This window comes from Monodelphis domestica, chromosome 4 (genome assembly GCF_027887165.1).
Source record: "Monodelphis domestica isolate mMonDom1 chromosome 4, mMonDom1.pri, whole genome shotgun sequence".
Classification (NCBI taxonomy): domain Eukaryota; kingdom Metazoa; phylum Chordata; class Mammalia; order Didelphimorphia; family Didelphidae; genus Monodelphis; species Monodelphis domestica.
This window is the reverse complement of record NC_077230.1, coordinates 297,358,304-297,384,595: the sequence shown is the minus strand read 5'-3', so window position 1 is coordinate 297,384,595 and position 26,292 is coordinate 297,358,304. Positions and strand designations below refer to the sequence as shown.

The window sequence follows — 26,292 nt, the reverse complement described above, 5'->3', positions numbered from 1 at the left end:
CACAAATGTACTGTTGGGGGAGTTGTGATGAATCAGTCATTCTGGAGAGCAATTTGGACCTATGCCCAAAGGGATATAAAACAGTACATACCCTCTGACTCAGCAATACTAGGTTTTTATCCCAAAGAGATTTTTTAAAAAGAACTATGTGTACAAAAACATTGAAGGCTTCTCTTTTAGTGGAGGCAAAAAATTGGAAAGATCAAACATCATTTAGGAAATGGATGAGTATGTTATAGTATATGATTGTAATGGAATACTATCATACTATAAGGAATGGTGAGCAGGAGGACCTCAGAAAAACCTGGTGTTTTCCTAAACTGAACTAAAGCTTGAGTGATATAAGCAGAACCAGGAGAACACCAGAGTGACAAGAATATTGTACAATGAACAACTGTAAATAACTTAGCTATTCTTAGCAAAATGATGATCAAAAGCTGTTCCAAAGGACTCAATAAAAAATACCATCTGATTTGAGAGAAAAAGAAAGGAGTCTGATTCCAAGCCAAAGCAAACTTTTTTTTTTCATTTTCTCAATTTCCTTTGTTTCCTTCCACAAAAGTATTAATATGTAAAAATGTTTTACATGATAGCACATGTAAAATCTATATGAGATTGCTTACCATCTCAACATGGGTGGGGGGAGTGAAAGCAGGAAGTGAAGGAGAGAATTCCAGACTCAATATTCTTTGGAAAATGCTAGAAACTATTTTATATGTAATTGGGGGAAAATTAAATTTTAAAAAAATGCTATTTCTCAAAAACGACATATGGGCTGACCTGACCCTATAATTAATATATACATATGAAAGTTTGTGTTTTTTAAAATAGCAATATGTTTTTTAAAAATTAAGCATACATTTCTTATTAATGCCAATGAAGAGATATAAAATGTCTGTTCTATATATCATATAGAAATATAGAAATAACCAGAGATTCTATCCAGCAACACAGAAAGAAAAACCAATGTGAAGCTTTTAGTCCCAAGAACATTAGATGTACATGAACCAATGCAATATCCCACAAATAAGTCTATTCAGATAACTAATGCTAATCAACATATATACTTAAATAATTGGGTTATGGCTTTATTAGCACAGTACACAGGATTCTTAACTATAAGCACCAAGAATAGGAAAGATTGAAAGATGGTAGGAGGCTACATGAACCAATTCTGTTAAAAAGCTAACAGAGCAACTAGTTGGCTCAGTGAACAGAGAACCAGGGCTGGAAACAGGAAGACCTGGGTCCGAATATGGCCTCAGATACTTTCTAGCTATGTGACCTTAGGCAAATCACTTAACAACAATTGTCTAACCCTTCCCACACTTCTGCCTTGGAACTGAGACTTAGTATCTATTTCAAGACGGAAGGGAAGAGCTTAAACAAAAAAGAAAAGGCTACAAGAAATTATCAGAATCACAAAATGAGAGGGCAACCTAGTAGCTCAGTGGGTTGAGAACCAGGCCTATAGATGGGAGGTGCTGGATTAAAATCTAGTCTCTGATACTTCCTCGTTATGTGCCCTGGGCAAGTCACTTAACCCTCATTGCCTTGTCCTTACCTCTCTTCTGCCTTGGAACCAATACAAAGTATTGATTTTAAGATTAAAGGTAAGGATTTTAAAAAATCACAAAATGATAAATGAAAGGAATATGATAACAATTCATCCAGAAACTGATATAAAATAGAAATTGAGAGTTATTAAAATAAGGTTCAACTTCATATTTAATAAACTTAAATCTATACATTAATCTGTGTGTGGTTTCAAATCTACTCATCAAAAACATTTTAATTATAACAGCAACGGTCTTGAGACAAAAAAAAATGTGAAAATAGTTTGATTACCAACAATTTCAAATCAGTGATAAGATAATTTAAGATGAAATTTCTTAACTCACTGATATCTGAAGTTCATAAATTATTCTCCATATTTTATCTTCTAGAAGAAAATTTTGCCATTTTTAAATGCAGACAAAAGAATTCTATAACTTTCTAATACTGAAAAAAAGGCTGTATTTTTCTTATGGAGAAAAAATTACAACTTCAAGGTACTGATTGCTTTATATTTCTATTTCATTAACTTTATTTTGACTTCTAAAAACAAATTGAAAAATTGAGAGGAAATTTGTTTTTAGCATGTACCCGTAGTAACTTTGCCCCTCTTTTGAATTCTTTGTATTAGAGGACAATGCTTTGAGAAAAAGGGTCAAGAGGCATATGTTCGGAAATGAAGGTAACATAAAAGGAATATTAAAAAAAAGTAAAGTGCAAAAGCTGGAATTTCACAAAAAATATTTCTTTTAAATTAAGCCCTACTACTCTCCAGATAAAAATTCCTTTTTTTGTCTACCACTCTCCTATATGTCCAATCCCAATAGATTTTAAAATCCTGTAGAATATTGTCTGTTATACCTTTATGTTTATATTCCCAATGACTAATTCAATTTTGGGGATATAGCAGATGCTTTATAAATGCTGGTTAATTAAACAAATAGGTTTTTTAAATTAAAAAAAATTAAGCATTACTCTATGTTTCTTGATAAAAGGGTTAAAAACAAATCCAATAACAGGTAGAAGTTCTAGAATCTTTTATAAAGCAATGTGAATGGGGTAGCTAGGTATACACAGTGAATAGAGAGCCAGGCTTGGTTTTGAGTGGCTCAGGGTTCAAATCTGGCCCTAGACACTTCCTAGCTCTGTGATCCTGAAAAAGCCACTTAACTTCCTTTGCCTAGTCCTTAACATTCTATCTTAGAGCTGTTACCAGAACAGAAGGTTAGGGTTTAAAAAAATTTTTAAATAGTAATAATAAAACAATGTGAGCAAGTATTCCATCAAGTATATAGCCAGGATATGCCCAAGCACATCTAATGTCTTAAAAAAAAAACCTGTGCCCCATTTAAAAAATATTTCTTAAGTAAAGTTTAGTTATTTCTTTAAAATTAGCTATATAAGTTTCTTTCATGAATAAAATGTGCAGTACACACTATTGGTTAAGCAACATGAAAGTAAAAACAATTTAAGATAAACTTTTTTTTCATTATAAGTTATTTATTTAGTCAATTTAGAACATTATTCCTTGGTTGCAAGAATCATATTCTTTACCTTCCCTTCCCTCCCCCCCACCCTTCCCATAGCTGACGCGCAGTTTCACTGGGTATTACATGTGTCCTTGATCAAAATCTATTTCCATGCTGTTAGTGTTTGCATTAGGATGTTCATTTAGAGTCTTCATCCCCAATCATACCCCCCTGTCCCATGTAATCAAGCAGTTGTTTTTCTTCTGTGTTTTTATTCCCACAGTTTTTCCTCTGATTGTGGATAGTGTTCTTTCCCATAGATCCCTCCAAGTTGGTCAGGATCACTGCATTGCCACTAATGGAGAAGTCCATTACATTCAATTATACCACAGTGCATCAGTCTCTGTGTACAATGTTCTCCTGGTTCTGCTCCTTTCACTGTGCATCAATTCCTGGAGGTCATTCCAATTCCCATGGAATTCCTTCAGTTTATTATTCCTTTGAGCACAATAGTATTCCATCACCAACATATACCACAATTTGTTCAGCCATTCCCCAATTGGAGGGCAACCTCTCATTTTCCAATTTTTTGCCACCATAAAGAACATAGCTATGAATATTCTTGTACAAGTCTTTTTCCTTATTATCTCTTTGGGGTATAAACCCAGCAGTGCTATGGCTGGATCAAAGGGCAGACAGCCTTTTAGAGCCCTTTGGGCATAGTTCCAAATTGTCCTCCAAAATAGTTGAATCAATTCCCAACCCCACCTGCAATGAATTAATGTCCTGACTTTGCCACACCCCCTCCAGCATTCATTACTTTCCATTGCTGTCATTTTAGCCAATCTACTAGATGTGAAGTGATACCTCAGAGTTGTTTTGATTTGCATCTCTCTGATTATAAGAGATCTAGAAGACTTTTTCATGTGCTTATTAATAGTTTTGATTTCTTTGGCTGAAAACTGCCTGTTCATGTCCCTTGCCCATTTATCAATCAGAGAATGGCTTGATTTTTTTTGCCTAATTGATTTAGCTCTTTATAAATTTGAGTAATTAGACCTTTGTCAGAGGTTTTTGTTATGAAAATTGTTTTCCAATTTGTTGCTTCCCTTCTAATTTTGATCCCATTGGTTTTGTTTGTGCGAAACTTTTTAATTTGATGTAATCAAAATTATTTATTTTACATTCTGTGTTTTTTTTTTCTAGCTCTTACTTGGTTTTAAAATATTTCCTTTCCCAAAGATCTGACATGTATACTATTCTGTCTTCACCTAATTTGCTTATAGTTTCCTTCTTTATGTTCAATCATTCACCCATTCTGAGATTATCTTGATGTAGGGTGTGAGATGTTGATCCAAACTAATCTCTCCCATACTGTCTTCCAATTTTCCCAGCAGCTTTTATCAAATAGTGGATTTTGGTCCCAAAAGCTGGGATCTTTGGGCTTATCATAGACTGTCTTACTGAAGTCACTTACCCCTAGTCTATTCCACTGATCCTTCTTTCTGTCTCTTAGAAAGATAAACTTTTTAAAATTTAAGTTAAATTTAACGCAAGATAAACTTCTTTAACAAAAATAAATTCAATGAAATAATATGATTCTTTTCCTGATTTTTTTTCCAGCAAGGTCTCTTATAAAAAAAGATTCTGATGATGTAGCTTTGTTTTTAAAAACATAAAGGAATGCTGGTTGCTTTAAATTTTATGTCACTGTCCTATTTTGAATTTTGGAGTCACTGGGGCCAAACATAAAAATATCAGAAACAGCACAGGCCTTGCAAGAACTAACATTATTTAAAAACATGCAATCTAAAAGCTTCTAATATATGTCACTTTAAGAAGTTTGAAGGACCCTAAATGACCAAAACACTTACCTGAAAACACTTACAAGAATTAATGGCAAAAGAGGAACCAGTGGGAAGCCTTCAGTTTGCTGTACTATAAATGCACATAATTTCCTCTCTCAATCTGCTGTCATTCTTCTCAAAAGGACACCTACTTTCCCTACTGTTGAAATGACTAGATAATTTGGACAAGTTTTCAGGTACAATAGTGTTTGAGGCTATATTACTTATAGCCTAAAGAAGAAATCCTAGAAATGGACTAGGTGGTATGTATAAGCTCTCCCATTAAAAATCCTTTTAAAAAGTTTTTCTTTTAGGGAGAATTTTTTTTTTAATTGGGCTGGAGAATGAGGCAAAGGGAAGATATATATTTTCTAACTCCTTTCCTAATTAACCCAATGTTGTACATTTCTTTTCTAATCAGAATGTCCTAGGCAAAGACAAAATGAACGATCAACTTACTAACCCGAGGAAAAGCTGTAATTGTGCTGTAATTAATTACTACCGTCTTGTCAGCATCACTTCTGGCTCATTGCTTTCATGCAATTACCTACCCTCTTCCACTGTTGAATCCAGCTGGGTAACTTTGACAGCAAGGCGATCAATTCTGTCTTGAAGAGAATTTGCTCTGATGTAAAAGTTGTTGGCCTCATTAAACAACTCACCAAATATGTCTTCTGCATGTTTGCCTATAAGAAGAAAATGGATAGAGAAAGCCATCTGTTGAAGAGATCTTCACATGTTTTTAATATTGTTATATTACTGTCAATACACACACATATATGTATATACATTTTTTTTTGCAAAGAACTTCAAACATGTTCTATTCAAGAGCTTCCAAAACTCTAAAAATGTATCTATGTGAAGAGGATATAGAGTTCTAATGTTTTAAAAATACTTTAGGGATACCTTAGGACTTGCATTTCATTGCCTTTTGAAATATAATTGAAGTTTAATTTTCCTAAAATTTCAATCCTTCTTCCACTTTACTCTCATCAAATATATTTTACATTAAAGTCCATAAGAGAATGTCTGGTAATTGAAATGATGTAGAAAGATCCAATATCAGTATATTTCCACACATTACCTATATGAAAACCTGTGCCTATCTGACAAGATAAACCTTAAATATATTTACTACTATAATAAGTCCTCTACTCATAAAAATCATAACACTATAGCTTTCTCTAATATTGATCCTAAATGTAAATACTTTGTTAGGTCACTCATGTTATTTTTTAAACCTTTATCTTGTGTCCTAGAATTGATACTAAATGCCAATTCTTGGGCAGTAGGAAGCCATAAGGGCTAGGAAATTGGTGTTAGTGTCACACAAAAAGTGTCTGAAGTCAAATTTGAACTCAGCACCTGTCATCTATAGGCCTGGCACTCTATCCACTGAGCCATTTGGCTGCCCCAATCATGCTATTTCACAGTAACTTAAATATTGATGTTTTCTCCACAGACACTTTTACCTTTTAAACATTTAAAATATCTCCGAAAATAATTTTCCAAACTTGATCTTCAACATTTCTTTATAATCATTCTTTTTGTATTTTGTAATACTAACTCAGAATTCAAACCCAATATTCATGTTAAACAAGGAAAGACCTCCTGTTTTATGGTGTGAGTAATAATTCAGATAGCAATAAAACTGTAGTTTTGAATAGAGCTTTGTTTTTTAAAAAATTATATACATCCTCTCACTTGAGACTCACAGCTGCCCTGTGGAGTAAAAGCTTTCACAGTCCAAGGGAGTAAAAATTATGGGGATAAAGACTGGATCTATGATTCACTGAAGTGAAAGGCAGGAGAGATATTAATTCTCATTTTTTAAGATAAAGAAACTGAGGGAACCTGTAACCCAAGGTCATATGAGTAGTAAGAGGCAGACACAGAACTTGAACAAAGTCATCTGGTTTCTAATCCAAGCACTCTTTCAAAGGTTTAGTGCCATTCATATTTTCCATTGGATTATCATTTTAAAAATTGAGGTCTAACATACTGAATTCTAATGACTTCCAGCTTTGCTCAAGATTCCCATTTTGAATTCTCGTTTGAGCACAACTGTTTTCTACAGTTCTCATTCTCTCTCTCTCTCTCTCTCTCTCTCTCTCTCTCTCTCTCTCTCTCTCTCTCTCTCACACACACACACACACACACACACACACACACACAGACATACCACCTCCATATTCATCTGAGTACTAGGAACAACTCCAACTTAAAAATTAATTAATAATGTGTTAAATAAGGCAGGATAGGAAAATTACCCTCCTTTCTACAATTTCCCACCACTCCCCAAAGATAAATATCCTCATATCTGTTATGTGTGTGAATTTTCACTCATTTTATCAATCTGAGACAATCAAGAGTCAAAATCTTATAAAAGAGAAAGCTGTTGCCCTACTGGAAGTCAGGGACACACAAAGGTAGGTAATTAATTATCACAGAACAGTAGGCAGTTAGTAAATTACTATTACATTAACTAAATGGCCTGAAAATTCTTAAATATGAGGACCAGAACTATGATTTATTGATAAAAGAAATTCTTGGGTAAGGAAATTCTTTTTACCAATGAGAGTCAGCACCATCTCTACTTCTATTAAAGGCAGGAAGATGGTCTACTGGGTAGTGTTGGAACTAGAGTCAGAAAGACATGAATTCAAAACCCATTTCAAGCACTTACTAGCTGTGTTAACCTGGGCAAGTAATTTTAATTCTGCCTGACTCCATTTCCTATTTTGTAAATTGGAGATAATAAAAGTACCTATGTCCCAGGTTTGTTGTGAAGCTACAATGAGATAATATTTGCAAAGCAGTTAGCACAGTGCCTGGCACATAGTACATACTTAGTTAATGCTTGTTACCTTTCTATCCACCTATAATCAAGCAAAGGGTTTTTAATATTGGTATGTCATGAACTGCTTTGATAGACTGGTGAAACCCAGGTACTCCTTTTCAGAATGTTTTCAAATGCATGACATAAAATATGTAAGAGTACAAAATATTGAAATATAACACATGCACATATATAATATATAATATTGTATACATGACACATATACTAAAATACACACATCAAAGTTCTTAAGTCCTATGCAAAGAGAGGGAAGGAAAGAGAATAAGCATTTGTATAGCACCTACTATATGCCAAGCATGATGCTAAGTACTTTACAAATATCTCTCAAATGATCCTCACAAGTCAAGGAAATGGGCAGTATTATTACTCTCATTTTATAATTAAGAAATGGAGGCAAATAGAAGTTAAGTGACATGCCCAGATTTGGACAGGAAGTAAGTGTTCAAAGCTGGATTTGAATTCAAATCTTCCTGCCTCCAGGCCCCTTTAACCACTGCACCATTAGCTATTTTCTAAGAACATTTGTAGAATTTTGAAAGGATGACTAACTCGTTCAGCCAATGTGTCTGTAAAAATTATAGTTACTATACAATAACTTCAATATTATATTTTATAAGATTTATTAATAATCACTAGAAGTAACAAAATGAAAAGGTAACAAAATAAAACCACGTGCCCATGGCTAATCTACCTGTTCAAACAGCCTGCTCCACCAATGTCCCAACCCAGGAAGGAAAAAGCTAGCCATGGAAGATCAACCAATTTATCTCCTGTCGACATCAGCATGTAATGACAGGATGTCAGTGGGCTCCTGGGAAATGTAGTTCCAATTATTTCCAATTATACATGTTAGAAGCTGGACTTAAACTCAAGTCTTTCTGGCTCTGAGGACAGAACACAGCTTTCTTATGATATTGCTCATTATATAATTTGCTGTTTTTCAGTTGTATCCAACTCTCTGTGATCTCATTTTGGAGTTTTCTTGGCAAAGATACTAGAGTGGTTTGACATCCCTTCTCCAGTTCACTTTACAGATGAGGAAACTGTGGTAAACAGGGTTAAGTGTGACTTGCCCAGGGTCACATAGCTGGTAAGTGTCTGAGGCCAGATTTGAACTCAAGAAGATGAATTTTCCTGACTCCAGACTCAGCACTCAAACTATAGCACCACCTCACCATCTACTTTATAAACTTTACTTAAATTTTGCTCCCCTAAGGATCTGAGCTGGACAAATATGGCTCACTAATATCCTTAGAAGGGAATGTCTACTTGAGAGAAGGTTTTCCCAAGTAGGATCCTTTCCTGAAATTTATGAAAATTAGTCCAGGAACCATGACAACACCCAACAAAACAAAACAGCTAAAACCATTAAGATATTACTGTTTCATTGAAGAGATTTTTTTCTTTAAATATATATATATATATGTATATATATATATATATATATATTAGCAAAATTTTACATATTCCAGTATGATTTATTTTCTATGTTCTACATTCTATGTTCACAAATTTCTTGTTTTCTACATGAATTTGCTGAGGAAAATTCATGCACAGAGTCTATACAAATTACATGAAGACTAGCATGTGCACATTTTAAATACAAGTAAATTGTGGCTCAAGGCAGGTAATAAGTGGCAAAGATAAGATTCAAACATCTCTTAATTCCCAAAACACTATCTCCCAAACCACCACTTTGCCAATATCAATGAAGAGGGCATTTTAAAAATTTACCTGTAGATTGATTACTTGTTATAATACCTTCCCTCCATAGCCCACAAAGTATGAAAAAAGACAACTCCAAGACATTTTGAAGGAAGGTTGGAGAGTGGGAATGGTTTGTAAGAAATTGTCATCATTTTAGTTATTCACCATTGAACTTGAAAAACCACAAAATTTGAGCAGTTTAAAAGAATGATCTTTCCTCCAAGTTGGTCTCTGCCCAGAAAGGATAATTAAAACAATGCACCTAACGCTCCAAGTGGAAAGTAATTTGAAGACTATTAGATTGAGTCTCCAAGAACTTGTGTCTGATACTGTTTCTTTCTAGGAATATGTAGTCAAGAATTCCGGGAAACATGGGAAGACCATGTTCTGATGTGAAGTGAAATTAGCAGAACCAGGAAACAATCTATGATGTCTACAAAAACATACACTGAAAGAACAATAAAACAAAGTTGTACACTATGTAACAAGAATGATTCAGTTTGGTCTATGAAAAGAATTGGAAAAAAATGTGCCTCCTTGCTTTCACTGGAGAGCTCGGGTGAGTATGAGTATAGGATGTGACATATGCTGTCAGACATAATATATTGGCTGGTTTTACTGAACTGTTTTTCTTTTTAAAATAACAAGAGTTTCACTGAATAGGGGATAAATATATCAATATAATTTTTAAAACAAAAGGCAACAAGAAAGAAAACAAAAATAGAACATCAAGGGAAATTTTCTTAGAAAGAAAAAAAGAAAGGCAATTTGTACTCCTAGATTTCAAATTATTCAAGGTCAGTTCTGTACTTTAGGAAGATCATTTTGGCAGCAGAATGGAGAATGGATTGGGGTAGGGGAGAGATTCTTGGCAGGGAAACCAGTCAGCAAAGTTTGAGGTGAAGAGGGTCTGCACCAGAAAAGTGGTGGGAGAAATGGGGGAATATTCAAGAGATATTATGAAGGTAAAATTGACAGACCTTAGTATCAGATTGGACATGAGGATGAAATAGGGTGAAGAGACAAAGCTGACACTTAGATCTTAAGGCTGGATAACTGGGAAGATTACCTTTGATCTTAAGGCTGGATAACTGGGAAGATTACCTTTGATAGTAATAGGGAAGTCAGGAAGAGGTACTGATTTGAGAGAAAGGTAAAGATTTCAGTTTTCAAAATGGTGAGTTGAAGATATCTAAAAGATATACAGTTCCAGATGTCCTAAATATTTCAAGCATATTGTTGTACAGATTAGTGAATAGAGTTGGCACCTAAGCTTGGAAGACTTGGTTCAAATCTTCCCAGCAACACATTTTGCCCAAGGCTATGTTACTTTGTGATAGTATTTCAGTGCTCTGGGCCAGTAGGGTCAAATTCCAATAGAGGAGCAGGGTAAGTGGCTCAGTAGATTGAGAGCCAGTCCTAGAGTGGGGAGGTCCTGGGTTCAAATCTGACATCAGATACTTCCTAGCTGTATGACCCTGGACAAGTCACTTAACCCCAGTTACCTAGCTCGTACTGATCTTCTGCCTGGGAACCAATAGTTAGTATTGATTCTAAGATGAAAGATAAGGGTTTTTTTAATTAATTATTTTTAAAAGAATATTTTTTCATAGTTATATGATTCATGTTCTCTCCCGCACCCTTTCTCCCTCCCCACTCCTGGAGCAAACAAACAGTTCCACTGGTTTATACATGTCTTATAAGATAAGAGTTGTTTGTTGTTTGTTTGTTTGTTTGTTTTTTCATTCAAATAGAAGTGGGACAAAGATTTCCATATTCAGCCACATACTGTTGTTCAGTCAATTCCAGTCTTCTTGAAGACTCTTCATGACCCCACTTGAGGTTTTCTTGGAAACAAGATGAATGATTTGTCATTTCCTATTCAGCTCATTTTATAATGAGGAAATTAAGACAAACAGGGTTAAGTGACTTGCCCAGGGTCACATAGCTGCTAAGTGTCTGAGGCTAGATTTGAACTCAGGAAAATGAGTCCTTCTGTCTCTAGGTCCAGCACTCTTCCCATTGTACCACCAAGCTGCCCCTAAACACATTTTGACGTGGTTTTAAACTGTAATGTTATTTATATTTTATTATATTTCCTTCATTTTATAATGTATTTCCCAGTTACATCCTATATTCTATTCTATATTGAATCATACCTTACTTGAGAGGTATGTTTTTGGTACCTCTGCTCTAGGCAACTCTTTAAAACTAAAAATTGCTAAGTTTCCTCACCCGAAAATTCCCTATGCCACTGAAATCCCAGGGCCTGTCATTAACCTAATAGTCAAGTAGAACATGGACCAGAAGGCAGTTCTGTGTTTTCTGTGGAGGAGAGAGAGCCAGGGCCATATTGGTGACAAAGAGAAAACCCAAGGCTTCCTTCCTCCAGTCAGGTCCCATTTCAGAGCCAATCATCTGCTAAATCATAATACTAATTTTTTAATTCTACCCATAAATGATAAAAAGGTTTTTGAGGTTTTTTCCTGGTAAATTTCCATCTTTTCTGATATATAGGTAAGGAAGATGAAATGAAGTGGATTCAAAGGAACTGATCTTTGGTGATCAGGCTCAGGACTAGAAGGGGGCTGTTCTGGGTGGGAATAAAGGGCCTGTTTCAGGACAGATGGTTAAACAGCTAGATGTCCAGGAAGGCTCTGTTTTTCTGGCAATAGCTGCCCTTCATTTGTTTCACTGTTCTCTGAGAAGGAAGAGAGGGGAGAGAGATACTCGGAGCAAGGTTACTGATCTGAAGGAGTTCCTTAAATCCCTAAATCCCCTGGTAATAGCAGATTTTGGATCCTATTGTAGTTCCTCCTGGGCCTGACATTGATTCCTTTTTTTTTGGGGGGGGGGGGTGAAATTCTGAGGCAAGGGGGAGAGAAAAGACCAGATACAATAAGGAGTTTGTGGAGTTCTTGCCATGGGAACTGGAAAGAGAGGGTAGAATGCTGAGAGGGAAACAACTGCCTGTCAGCTTGCCTGCCCTTCAATAAGGGTACTGGTAGCTGACCTTCCAAGTCACAGTAGCCCATGCTTGATGCATTTGGGGAAGGGGAGAAGCAAAGGTAAGTGATAGCTGCAAATAGGCAGTAATGTAGTACTACTCTCCTAGTTCTAGAATTGTCTTCCTCCACACTAATGAATCATCTTGTGGAGCCCACGTTGGAGAACTCTGCTCTAAGAGGCAAATGGAGCTCATCAGTAATGTCCTCCTTTGTTGTATCACAATGTTTGAAGCAACCCAGTCTCTCTATAAGCAATCCAAGTCAAGTGCGCCTCAAAATTTAGTTTTATAGTACCTACAGTTGTTAATGATTAAGATACACTGTTTGCTTACTGAGTAAGTTTTGTTTATTTGGTGTGGAGTTGTTATTGTTCATCCTTTGTTTTTGAAGTGGACCAATGACATCATAGAGGGATATATTGACTTGCCCATGGATGGTCAACCAGAGTGACCAGGAGTCATCAAGTTCCTGGTATCACCACCAAAGCACATCAACTATGAATTATCATATGTCTGGTCCCATAACCTAGTGACCCTGCAGGCTGAGTAATTTGGTTCATTTGACTCCCACAATCATCAACGAGAGCATGAGAATCCTTCTTTTAGCTCCTCATAGCTAACTAGGGATCAACAAAGATCATCTGACATAGAGACAGCGAATGTCACTCAGCAGAAACATAATTAGGGTAGAGTAATCAGGATTCTTCTGTCTTGAAGTATTCAAATTCAAAGGGTAAAAAACAGTATACTTTTCCGTATTATACTACTACTATGAGCTATACCTCAAGTGAATCCCTCCCCACCTGGCCCAAGTAAAAAAGGCAGCCTTAATTAAGAATGCATCTTTTCCTCACACCAGAGCTAAGAGAATTCAAGTGTCATAAAATGTCTGAGGTCAGATTCCAAGTATTGTCTTCCTGGCTCTAAATCCAAAGATCTTATCTGCTGTTCCAACTAACTACTCAGCTATTAATAGATTATATTTAAATAAACTTGAATTCACTTTAAGGTATGTCTAGTATAAAAACAAAACAAAAAACCCTAAAACATCAAGAGATAAAATGCTACAAAAAGTAAGAGCAATTTGTTCATGTTCTAATGTCTTAGTCTTACTTTACTGACACCTTATTATAGTTTACCATCTATATGGACATTATGGTTATAAAAATGCCATTAAATATCCCCAGAAGTAAGGACTCTGTGCTTTTGACTATGGCAAGAGAAGATTTGTAGTTAACAAAATATCATTACTCTAGAACTTCACAATATAATGCTTTTCTGGGATACCATCCTGTGGAACCATGTCACAGAAAAATAGGTGATAACATGACATGGTTCTTCAAGTACTTCAATGATATCTCACCTTGGGTATTTTTTTTCAGGCTCACCTACACTGAATCAGCACCAGAATTGGTCACAATACTAGAGTATTTTCAGTGTTCCCCCATCTCCTTCACACTGTCAAACTTAGCATCAATTTATCAATGACCATCTTAGGGCCTTTTGTGATGTCTTATAACTAGTAAATGGGCAAGTATTAGCCAAGGAGTAGAACTATATCTTCATATATATCATATGGATCAAACATCTACATAAAATGGATCAAAAAGAAGTGGACTAAGTGGGTCATTTATTCAAATGGCCACAGGGTCTTGTTACAAAAGAAATCAGGCCTTAAAGAAGATAGGCTCAAAAAAAAAAAGAGAACTGAAATTGAAATTAAGACAAAGAATTCCTAATACACAACTGGCCATTAATGCTTGCTATTGCCTTCACATTGCCTTCAGCATTAGGGAAGAGAGAGCGAAAATTTAAGAAACTTTTAATATTTTAAAAGCTAGAAGGTTTTAAAAAAATTATTGAAACTACATTTTTTACTCCTGGCTCCCTTTCATAACATAAAAATAGATGAAAGAAAAGCCATAACTAATTCAACCATTCTGCCATGAGCTTATGAATTCCTCTAAGAAATGGACTTTGGAAAGAAGACAGCATTTAGCATTATAGTAGAAACCCAAAAGATAACCAATACATAGCTGATGGCAATGTTGAATAAATAATTTCCATATGTTGTTATACTGATATGCTTTCCAAGGCAGCATAAGTTATATGGAATCTCTTACCATCCAGATCTACTGATGATACTTAATATTTGCATAGATTTGATAAAGGCAGATGTCAGTCTCTATTTCTACTGTCTTAGAAATACAGGCAAATATAGTTAGCATCTATTACTTATTGTACTTGTTACTACAAAAATCCACATAGGAAAAGGAAAGGAAGGCACAAAACTTCCAACATTACTTGGGTTCTGCACAGGTTTCTTGGTGTTATGCTTTGATTCCCTATCAAATGAACAAATGGGAAAGAGCCAGAGTTGGTAAACAACACCTTTTGGTAACATTTACCCTCTCACACTCATCTCCAAAGTATTTCATTCCAAATCCCACTGCTTACTAGATTTCCATCTTCCATTACTCTAATTAAAAAGTTCTGCTCCAATGTCACATTAAGGTATGGAGGTGACCTGGGTTTGCAAAGGCTATAGCAACGGTATTAATGTTCTAGTAGATCCAACATCAAGCCTGAGTGGTTTCAAGTATAGCTCAACAACAAACTGTCTTTTTTCCCTGAGAAATAGCCTACTTAGTATACAAAAGACTTACACCATGGAAATAGTGGGGTTTTTCTGTCACAAGAACTCATGTAGACTGTCAAATCTATGCAAATACTCAGTATTATCAAAATAGATCTGGACTGAAAGAACATCCATGTAAATTATACTGCCTTGAAAAGTGTATCAGTTTAACAGCATTGGAGATTATTTCTTTATCACCATCATTCTTATCAGATATTTCTTATCTTTTGGGTTCCTAGTATGATACTAAATGTCATCATCTTTTTAAGGTCCAAGGGTGGAGAGGTAAAAAATCAGCAATAGTAAAAGCAGTACCCACACTAATGAACTGTCATAAATTCTTGAAGAATTGTTCTAATTATCCTTGTTGATTTCCCTCCTTAGGACTCTTTATCACATAAACAAAGTTGAAAGAAAAAAAACTTGAAGGGGTATTGTAACATTTCCATCAACTCTTCACTTCTGCATAATTTCCATCAACTCTTGTTCATTTACATAGCTATAGTTCATCTACTTGCTGCTCCCGGTAACATCCTTCACCCTCACAAAAATAATCTGGTTAAGTTTTCTTTGTATCATTTTTTTCAAAATGTTTCTTCACTACCTTCTCCTTTCTACACAAAAGCAACTTTCATTGTATCCTTTCAAAATAACCTTTAAAACTCCATATGAGACAATATATTTCCATAACCAACAAAAATACTCAGAATTCTAGCATTACCAAAAAAATAACAAAATTCATTTGAAAGAACAAAAGGTCAAGAATGTCAAGGGAATCATTAAATAAAATGTGAAGTAAGGTAGCCTAGATACACCAGATTTCAAAATGTATTATAAAGCAATAATCATCAAAATACTCTATCTAAGATTTAGAGTTGTGGATCAGTGGTATTGGGTACACAACACATTCTAATAAATGTCTATAGTAATTTAATATTTAAAAAAATCCAAAGATCTAAGCTTTTGGGAAAAGAACTCACTATCTGACAAAAATTGTGGAGGAAAGTGGAAAATGGTATAGCAAAGATTGAGTATAGATCACTATGCCTGATACCATCCATATACCAATATAAGATCAACATGGGTACATGATTAGATATAAGGTTTGATACTAAAAACAAATTGGGGAGCATGGAAGTTTACATGTCAGATCTATGGAAAAGGAAAGAATTTTTCACATAAATGCTATTGGTGTCTAATGTCTGAAAATGTCAGAGTACTCTAGTTTTATTGGCCAACATTTAGGAGATCCAGAATCTACTGACTCTACTAGTAACTAGGTTACTGAGCTCTCTAAACTTCAAGCTATTAATCTATAAAAGGAGAGAATTAAATCAAATGTTACCATAACTCCATCTGAATGATGATAAAGAAAATAAAGAAAAAATAAGAATCATGGTATAATTTGCCATTTTATATTCCATTATTTGAAATTGCATGCTATTTGTCATAACAAAGAATTGTAAATTGTGAAGATGTCCATCAATTGAGGAATGGCTGAACAAGGTGGGGTATATTACTGTAATGGGATACTACTGTGCCATAAGAAATGATGAGGAGAATGATTTCAAGAAAAGCCTGAGAAAACTTAAATGAATTGATGCAAAATAAAGTGAGAATAACCAGGAAAACACAGTACCCAGTTGCAGCAATATATATTATGAACAACTGTGAATGATTTAGGTATTTTTAGCAATATAGTAATCCAAAATAATCTGAAAGGATATATGATGAAAATAAAGAATGCAGACCAAAACATACTTACTCTTTATTCATGGGGGAAGGTGGCATGTTGAATTCTTTTTCACAAAATGACTAATATGGAAAACTATTTTATATGAATGCACATGTAAAATCTGAATCAGATTGCTTACTGTTGGGGTGGGGCAAGGAAGGAAAGGAAAGAGTCTGGGCCTCAAATTTGTTTTTAAATGCTTAAAAATGGTTTTTACATGTAATTGGGGAAATTTTTTAAAAAGAAAGAAATTACATGTTAGGAAGTATTGGCCAAAACAAAACAAAAAGTTAACTTTAGTCCCTCGAAAATCTAGAAGCTAATTGCTAGAAAGTATATAAGAATAGAGAAATGGAACACAATAAATATAATAGTTCTAATGTACGGTAATGCTTTATTTTACAATAAGATTTCATTTCAGTGAAATAATCTTCTAAATAAAACTTTTCTGTAGCTACATAACCATTCATGATTCAAATTAATTCCTTAACCTGTGAAACTCTCTCTATATGCCTATAATTTAAAATTGTTAGGCTACTTCTATTACTAGATTCTAAGTTATTTAATTAGGTTTAGAAGCTTATAAAAGCAATAGCCTAACAACTAATAATCTAATACCAAATGCTAAAGGTGTTTCTTGTGGAAAAATTGTGATTCCAGAGCAGGATATAAATTTTTATGAAAAAGAAAGCAAATCCATTGGTATTTCATTTAATCTCCAATATTCAACCCCACCAGTTTCCTTAGCTTTTCCTGTTCTAAAAGGTTAAAGAGAGGAATATAGAACTTTATATTTTTATACAGAAATATAACAAGTATACAAGGTAAGTTTGATATAAAGAACCAGATAATTTGTCTTTTATATGATTTCTATTTCCTCCTATTCCTACTAAGAATGATCTGGTAAAGTTAGGGCACATTTATAATCTAGAAATCAGACCCTTGGTTTCCAATCATTCTTTTGATGGCTTTGTTAAACAACCTACTCTAGTTCTTTGTCTCTCTTCCCTAAGAATTTCTTATCAAGAAGTTTAAAAAAAAAAAAAACCCTCCTACTTCCTGGACAGGTCTTCACTATTCAGTGCCTTAGAAAAAGTAAGAACTCTCATAAGGCTGGAATGTAGCAAATCTGCCCAACTCCTGATGGATTTATGATGCAGATTGGCCAATATGGGAATTTGTTTTCCATAACCTGGAAGAATTGTTATAAGGATTTTGTTTTTCTGTGGGAGGATTAGGAAAGGAACGAAGAGGGAGAGGAAATAAATGATTGCTCACTGAAAAAAAGTTAAATTTTAAAATATTAAATATTATATAGTCAATCTAATAGGTATTTCATCTGCTATGACCTCAAGGATAAGATATTCTCATCAAACGCTTCTGTCAGTACTCATTGGTAAAAGATATGTTACCTTATCCTGTAAAAACTCAAGGAAAAACAATCAGTTGTAAGCACCTCTTCTTTAATCTCAGGGGGAAAATGAGGTCATAGCCCAGATGTTTGTAGTTCCTGCTCCTGGAGGAGGCAGAGGCAGGTGCTGATAAATCTTAGCATTTGGGTTCATAATTCTATGCTGAAGGAAGACAGAAGCCAATCAAATGTTTGCACTAAAACTAACTTCAATATGGCAAGCCCCCCGGAGCAGAAGGTCCCCAGGTTGCCTAAGAGGGCACAAACCAGGCCAGGGCAAAAACAGTAGGGTAATGTTCCTGTGCTTATCAATATTGCAATCTAGGCCATACGTGGCCACTGTACTTCCAGCCTACACGAGACCAGAGAGGACTAGTCTCAAAATTAACAAACAAATAAGCAAGCAAGCAAGCAAACAAACAAACATGATGAGCAAGAGTGAGGCTGTGGTACTTAAATTCAGTGGGGCTGGGGGTGTTGTTTTGGCTTGAGATAAATCCAATCTACTAAATAATCATCCCAAATAATAGTCCACTCACTATTCCCCAAACTCAGCATCCTCCTTTATTTCCATTCTTCATTTCTGCACACTAAAGACCTTAGTTTCAAGTAGAAGGCCACCACCTATGGCAAATCTTTCTTGACCTCACTACTTATTGGTACTCTTTCCTTCCTCAAATTATTTTGTATTTATTGACTGTAAGCCCCTTGAGGTCAGGGGCATTTGCCCTTCCTTTTATCCACAAGCTGTTCCTGCTGCTGTTACTAATGGACTACACTATAAATTCATGCTTTTCAGTTATCACAGAGCCTTCACTACAGGAAAAAAATGCCTTCATTTCACTTTAATTAACTATCTCAATACCCACAAAAGTTATTCCAAACCTCTTATCTCCTCAAATCTAACACTTCCCTCTCTCCTATTTGGTCAGCTGTGGACCTCACCTATTGAGAAAATTGAAACTACTCAATTCTCCCTAGTCTGCATCACAAAACCCTTTGACTTCATCCTCCATATTCCCTCAAATCTTCCTCCCTCTTTCTTGAATCTTCAGCCTTTCCCTTTCTACAGGCTCCTTCCTTACTCCTTTCAATTATATCCAAGTCTCCCCATGCTTAAAGTAAATATCCTATACCTCTCCCCTTTTTTGTCAAATTCCTAGAGGGGTGGAGGAATTTATATTTTTCCCTCTCTCCATTCTCCTCTAGCTTTGGACCACATTACTTAAATGAAACTGTTTTCTCCTGTAAGATTAAATTAACTCTCCCCTGATTGTGAAAGTGAAATTAACTCTCCCCTGATTGTGAAAATTAAATAACCTCTCCCTTGATTGTGAAAATGAAATTTACTCTCCTCTGACTGTGAAGATTTAATTAACTCTCCTCTGATTGTGAAGATTAAATGAACTCCCCTGCCTTTTTTTAGATTTAATCACCAAAAGTGTAAATACCCCACTCACAACTGAGTGGGGGGAGGTCTGTGACCCATGTGTGCAATAGTGGGTGATGAATCAGAATCAACTGACTTACCCAGGCAGTCCTAAGCAAAGCTTTAGCTGTAATTGGTAGACGTAAAAGTGGAAGAAGGCACAGGAAGTGATGCAAAGAAGCGTCTTTAAAAGGAATTACAACTTCCTGTGAAGAAGGTTCTCTTATTCTTTGGAGTTCTGAGTTCGAGTTGGAGGCTGATGAAGAATCTGATTACTAGACCCAAAACCTTGGACTTGGTGAGACTGTTCTTAAATCTTTCCCTTTGGACTGACACATGGTGAGTAGAAGGCCTGATTCCTTTCCTGGATTTTCTGAAGGGACTAGCCTCAGAAGAGACTTACCCTCTTGAGAGAGGCTTCCTGAATCCCCAGGTCCTCAGCTAAAAGCTGAGGACCCTCCAGCTAAAGGTTAATTATCCCTGCCTGGATTGAGCCAGGGGTCGGAGCAAAATGCTTAGTACTTGGGCTAAATATCCTACCCTATGATCTCTCTGATTTTCTTACTTACACTCCTATATTTTATAAATAAATTATTAAATAAATCTCTTTGGAATTAATTAAATTTCTTGGTGACCCTACTCTTGAATAATTCAGCCCAACTTTTATAAAAACCCTTCACATTTCTACCACTTACAAATTACCAACAATCTCTTAACTACTAAATCTGATAATCTTTTCTCAATCTTCATCCCAAGTGAAACCTATCTGCTGCATTTGACACTGGTACTAACCTCTCTTCTTGGATACTTTCTTTTCTAGGTTTTCAAGACATTGTTAAAAAAAAGAAAAAAAAAGACACTGCTCCTTCCTATCTCTCTCAGGCAGGCATCTTTCCACTCCATCTTAGTCTTCTTTAGTCCATCATCCATCTTGAATTCCCTAATAATGAGTGTTTCCCAAAGCTCTTTCTTAATCTCTTGTCTATTCTTTCTACATTTTCCTGTTAGGCAATGTCAAGAGCTCCCAGAAAGTTTTCATTTCTATACAGATGATTCTCACATTTAACTATCCATTCTCAGTCACCCAATTCTCCCCCAACCCCAACTTTAGTCTCATTTAACCTACTGCTTAATGAATATTTTAAACTGGATGTCCTAGAGACATCTCAAACTGAGCAAGTCCAAAACACCTTATTATCTCTCCCCACCAAAAAAAAACAAAACAAAAAACCAGTCTCTTCCAAACTTCCTTATTATATCACTCTTCCAAGTCTCTTGAATTCTTAATCTTGAGAGTTAAGCTCAACTCTTCACTTTATCCCCCAACACATAATTAAACTATTGTTCCATGTTGCCATTTTTCCATAGTATCTCCCACCAACTCATATGTTAGTTTGTGCCCCCATCACCTTTTAACCAGATAATGAAATGGCCTCTTTAAGTTTTCATGACTCAAGTCTCTCCTAAGTCAAATATATTCTCCACATAGCTGTCAAAATTGTTTTCTTTTAGCATAGATCACCCCGCCCCCAAGAAATTCAAGAAACTTTAGTAGGCTATTGCCTCTAGGCTCAAATAAAAATTCTTATATTTGTTTTTTTTTTTTAATCCTTACAATTTGCCCCCAATCTATTTCTCTAGCTTCATTAAATATTACTACTCCACTTCCTGCACTGAGATCCAGTCAAGATAGATTTCTTCTGTTCTTCATATGCAATAATCTGTCTCCATTTCTGGGCAGTGACCATTTCCCATGCCTGGAATGTACTCTCTCCTCAATTCAATTCTATAGATCTTTGCTCAAGACTATAAATCTTGAAATTTCTCAGACTTGTGAATGTTAAAAATTTCCACATTGAGGAATCCTCCATTGGAACAAATTCCCTACTGGGAAACATTCCCCATTTTGATGTGAGAACTCGCCAGGATCAGAAATGGGAGGACCTCTACTCCACCGGTACTTAAGACTGCTTTAGGGGAGAAAACTCCTTGCTAAACAATGAAAGTACTTGGACCCATGCTTATAATAAGGCAAGGAGTTCTTTGAGCCATGCCTGTTTTTTAGAATTGATACAATGAGATGCTAGGTACCTAAAATGGTCGGGCAAGTTTTCTCTTAATGAGATTAGTTGACTCAGCTGTGTTTTCACTGGTTCAGACTTACTGAGGAGATTAATTGACAGCAGCATTTTTTCTGGTTCAGACTTACTGAGATTAGTCGACTTAGCAGGAATTCAGATGGGCAGTCCTTTGGAAAGCATCTACAGTGATTGGTAGATGTAAGGACTTAGGGGAGGTGACATAGGAGAAAAACCCCTATATAAGAAAAAGCAGAATCTCTTGAGATAAAAATCCTTTTGGAGAAATCTCTGATGAGGATCGCTTGGGAAGAATCTCTTGAGAAAGGCTCTGGAGAAGGGAAGCTCTTGGAGGACAATCTCTAAGGAGGTCTCGCTGGAGCTCCTCTGAGGGGACTCTGTCCCTCTGGAGGCTCTGGAGAGAGGCCCTTTGGAACAGTCTCTGGCTTGGAAGGATCTTTAAGGAGGACTCTGACTGGAACTCTCTCTGGTGAAGTCAGCTGAGATGGAGCTGGCCTGGTGTCACTAGAATCCTTGCTTAGACAGACCTTGTGGTGAGTATTAAAAGACTGAGTGACTGATCTCTCTCTTAAGACTCAGGTCTAGGCCATGTTGGCTTAAGGCCCTTCATACTTATTTCCTTTTTCTCTCTCTCTTTTCTTTAATTCCACATTTGTAGTAATTAAAATCTCTATAAAACCCAGTTGACTTGGGTATATTGAATAATTGGGAATATTTCCCTGGCGATCACCTTATATTTGATTTAAAAACCAAGACACTGTAGTGAAGCATATTTTCTGTGGTCAAATTTACTCACCCTCTCTTATATCTATCACAATTTATATCTTCCACCATTTTTAACTCGCTACAGTTTACAACAACACTCTTTTAACTGTTACAGTTTAAGGCCTTCAACCATTTTAAATCTAACAAGACCCAGTTCAAGTAACAATTTCTTGAAGCCTTTCCTGATGCTCCTCCCTATCTTGTACCTACATACTTTGTATTTATTTTTATTTATTCTCTTTATACTTAATCAGCACATATGTGTCGATATATTTGTACACATGCATACTTTTCATTTTTCCTATGCAAATAAAGTTCTTTGACATAGGTACCATTTCATTCCTTTTATCTGTATGACTAGAACCGAGAACAATACCATAAGCATCGCAGATACTTAATTAATCAATCATTACCACAACTTTTACTGCAAAGATCTCTAATTGTAACTATTCCAGAGAATGAACCCAGATTCCAGGAGCAGTTTGTATACTATATATAAAAAATATTTAAAATAAATCCTGTCTAAGTTTGCTTTTTAAAAACAAATGATTAGGGACAGTTATTGAGAAAACAAAATCAATGGCTCAAACATGATGACTTGGTGCATTTTTTTTAAACCACCCACTAGATAAATAAAAGCACTTGAAAGTTCAAAGAGGGGAAGATTTCTTCATGCTTGAGGCTACCAGTATGTGAAATCCCATGGAGAATTTTCAAGTTATTAAACAGTTTCTGAAAACTTAACTGTGAAAACCTGTCACCCAAGATGCAATGTAAAACCATTTAAACTGAAAAGGAGTGGGTTGAAGTGAGAATGCAAAAACAGAGTACAAATGTAAAAGTTAGAAAAATAAATCAACTTGAAAATCTTTTAAGAAAAAGACAGCAGAATTTGCATTTTTGCCTTACACTTCAAAAAAGCAATGTTCTTTTGGTCTTAAATTTAAAGTTGAGAATTTAAACAACAGAAGGGACTTCTCTCCTTCCTTATGTTTGGCTGTTAGACAAATCTCTGTGTACATATGTATATATAAGCAGAGTGCATATAGAGTACACACACACATAAATGACAATCTGTTTTCCTCAAATCTCTGAAGCTACCTATAAATGGCCAGATGGGCCTTATTCAAGTTTAGAGACCTATTTAGAGATATTTAAAACTAAACACATTCTCTACCTGTAAAATCACTGTGAAGGAGTATTACATAAAAGTATTCAAAATGAAGGAAGAGATAAATATCTACTCTTCCCTGGCCAGATGACATCCAGAATTTTATGTTTCTCTCTGAACCCCATTTTTGAAGAAAGGTAATGACAAACAGATATATGTTGAGAAGAGAACATGAAAGAATTCTGAGGATAGAAAACGATGCCCCAAGAGGAGACTGAATGAACTGAAAGGAAAGGAGATAAAGTAAAATTCATGAAATAATGATAATAAATTATTATTAGAGTAACTAGTATTCATATAGCACTTTTAAGATTTGCAAAGCACTTTACTGATATTTCATTTTATACTGAAAACAACCTGAGAGGCAGTTGCTAACATTATTCCCATCAGTGACTTGCCCAAAGTTACACACCAATTAAATGCCTAAGGCTGGAATTAGGTAGGTTCTCTTGATTGGAGGGCTCTTGTGCCATCCAGCTGCCTGATGCCTTCAAAGGGCTCCTGGTCTATCATTTGGAAAAGGGATTAATGGTATCCTACTTAGTCCCAAAAAAGCAGAATTGTCCACTAGCATGTGAGCTCCTTGAGGGCAGGGTCTGTGTTTTTTTATTTTCTTTGTATTCTCAAAGATTAGCACAGAGCCTGGTATGTAGAAAACAATAAATGCTTTGTGACTGGCAAAATGACTGACTAAGAACTGGGACTAAAAAGTAGAAATTGCAAAGAAGGCATAGCATCAAAAAGAACTTCCTGATTATTACTGCTGCCTAAAATTGCAATGGGCTGTCTCTGAAGGTGTTGAGTTCCCTATTACAAGATGTCTTAAAGGGAAGGTTAGATGATACCTATAAAGATATTGTATGGCAGGGGTGGGTGGGTCCATGATTCAAGCAGGGGTTGGACTAGGTGACCTTTAAAGGCTCACTCAATCCCAAGAATCAATCAGTCTAATAAAGACATCAAGTTATCTCTGGATGAGATAAACAGAAATAGGCATTTTTGCACCTTTGAGAGCCAGTCTTTTTTTTTTTTATTAAGTCAATCTCTCAAGGATGCAAACTTTGATAAGAGTTCTTTTTTTGCCCCGCCCCCCTTTTGGCTTACCTCCAATTAAAAGTTTGATATGTTTATTTTAACTTTTTATATCTTTACCGAATTGAAACAGTCTTAAAAAAAGAAAAACCTAAAAAGGATTATTTAATTTTCTTCAAATTAAAAGACTTTGAACCTACTGTTTTTCACAGCAATAAGTGTTTTCAAGTTAAAATTTCATTGTTTTAAAATCTTGTATAAACAGATAGAACCAGTCAATGCTGAAAATAGGTCAATTTTTTGCAAATAAACTTAACATAGTTACTTACAAAAAGTCAGTGAATAATGAGTAGATTTCACACTTTATGCAACAGATTAGTCCTATGGCTTACAGATAAAATTGCTTCTTATACAATTATAGCATCACTAGCATGTTAAAGATAGAAAAGATTCTAGAGATTACCTATTCCTAATTTTATATGTAAAAAATTAATATTACAAATTCAATCAGTGAGTCATGAATAAAATCATCCTTGTTGCAAAACTAATATTATTTCCAGAAAAATATATCCTTTCCTCCTACCACAGATATAAAAATATCTTTTCTCAAAGTAAATGAACATTATGATAATAAAAATTAATATTTATATAGCACTTTACATTTCTGCAAAGCTCTTTTATAGAGGACATCTTTTTTGATCCTCAAAACAATCTTGTGAGAAAGGTGCCATCTTTAACCCCATTTTATAGAAGAAACTGAAGCTAATATTAAATGACTTTCCTAGGTCACACAGCTAGTAAGTGGCTGGGGCAGGATTGGAATTCAGGCCTTCCTGATTCTAATTCCAGAGTTTAATCTCCTCTACCCTCTCTAGATTTCTCAATATTAAAGATATTAAGGCCTTCTTTCGACTTCTGGTCAAGATGGAAGCTGAGAAGCTGTGAAAGTTCAGACCTCAGAAACCCTTCCTTACCGATCTCAAACTGAGAGCTCCTAGGACACCGAAATTCAAGCTGAACAACAGGACAGACCCAGGAAACCCTCCTCCCAGGCCTGGATCAAAAGGCATGCCCCCCCCCCAAAAGCCAAAACCCTAGATCACTCGAATCTAAGGGGCAGGCAGAAGGAAGGTCCCAGGACCCATCCCCCCAACCCAGAGTGCTGAGATCACAGCAGCAGCGGGAATTTCACGGTCAGCAAAAGGGCCCCAGGGTTGGCTATTTTGAAGGACTCACCTTGAAAGCAACCTGAGCCAGTTTCCGGGACACCCAACACAGATGGCAGGGAAGCATAGAGAGAAGGGGGAAGCCTGTAGCCCCCTGGCTGGGTCCTTCCAACTGAGTCTCAAGGGAGGTTCCAGCTTTAGGGCACCAGTTGAACCCAATCCCATTAGGAGCCCTCAGAGCTACTGAAAGGAGAGAAACCATAGGGCCGGCAAAGGGGTTGCTCCGAAGACCTTACCTTGAAAGTAACCTGGGCCAGTCTCCAGGCATTCAACACAGATTGTGAAGGAGGAGGTTGGTTTTTTTTTCTTTTTCTTTTGGCTCGGGGATCATTTGGCCCACAC

The 26,292-nt window shown here is 35.7% G+C and overlaps 1 protein-coding gene across 2 annotated transcripts in view; it reads right to left on the bottom strand.

Moving 5' to 3' along the window:
• Window positions 1-26,292, bottom strand: part of WASF3 (WASP family member 3) — a 200,922-nt gene that overhangs the window by 22,709 nt on the left and 151,921 nt on the right. For both annotated transcript variants that reach the window (XM_001366878.4, XM_007495251.3), the window contains exon 4: window positions 5,422-5,556. In XM_001366878.4, the coding sequence (XP_001366915.2) occupies window positions 5,422-5,556 (135 nt within the window). The remainder of the gene's footprint in view (window positions 1-5,421; window positions 5,557-26,292) is intronic.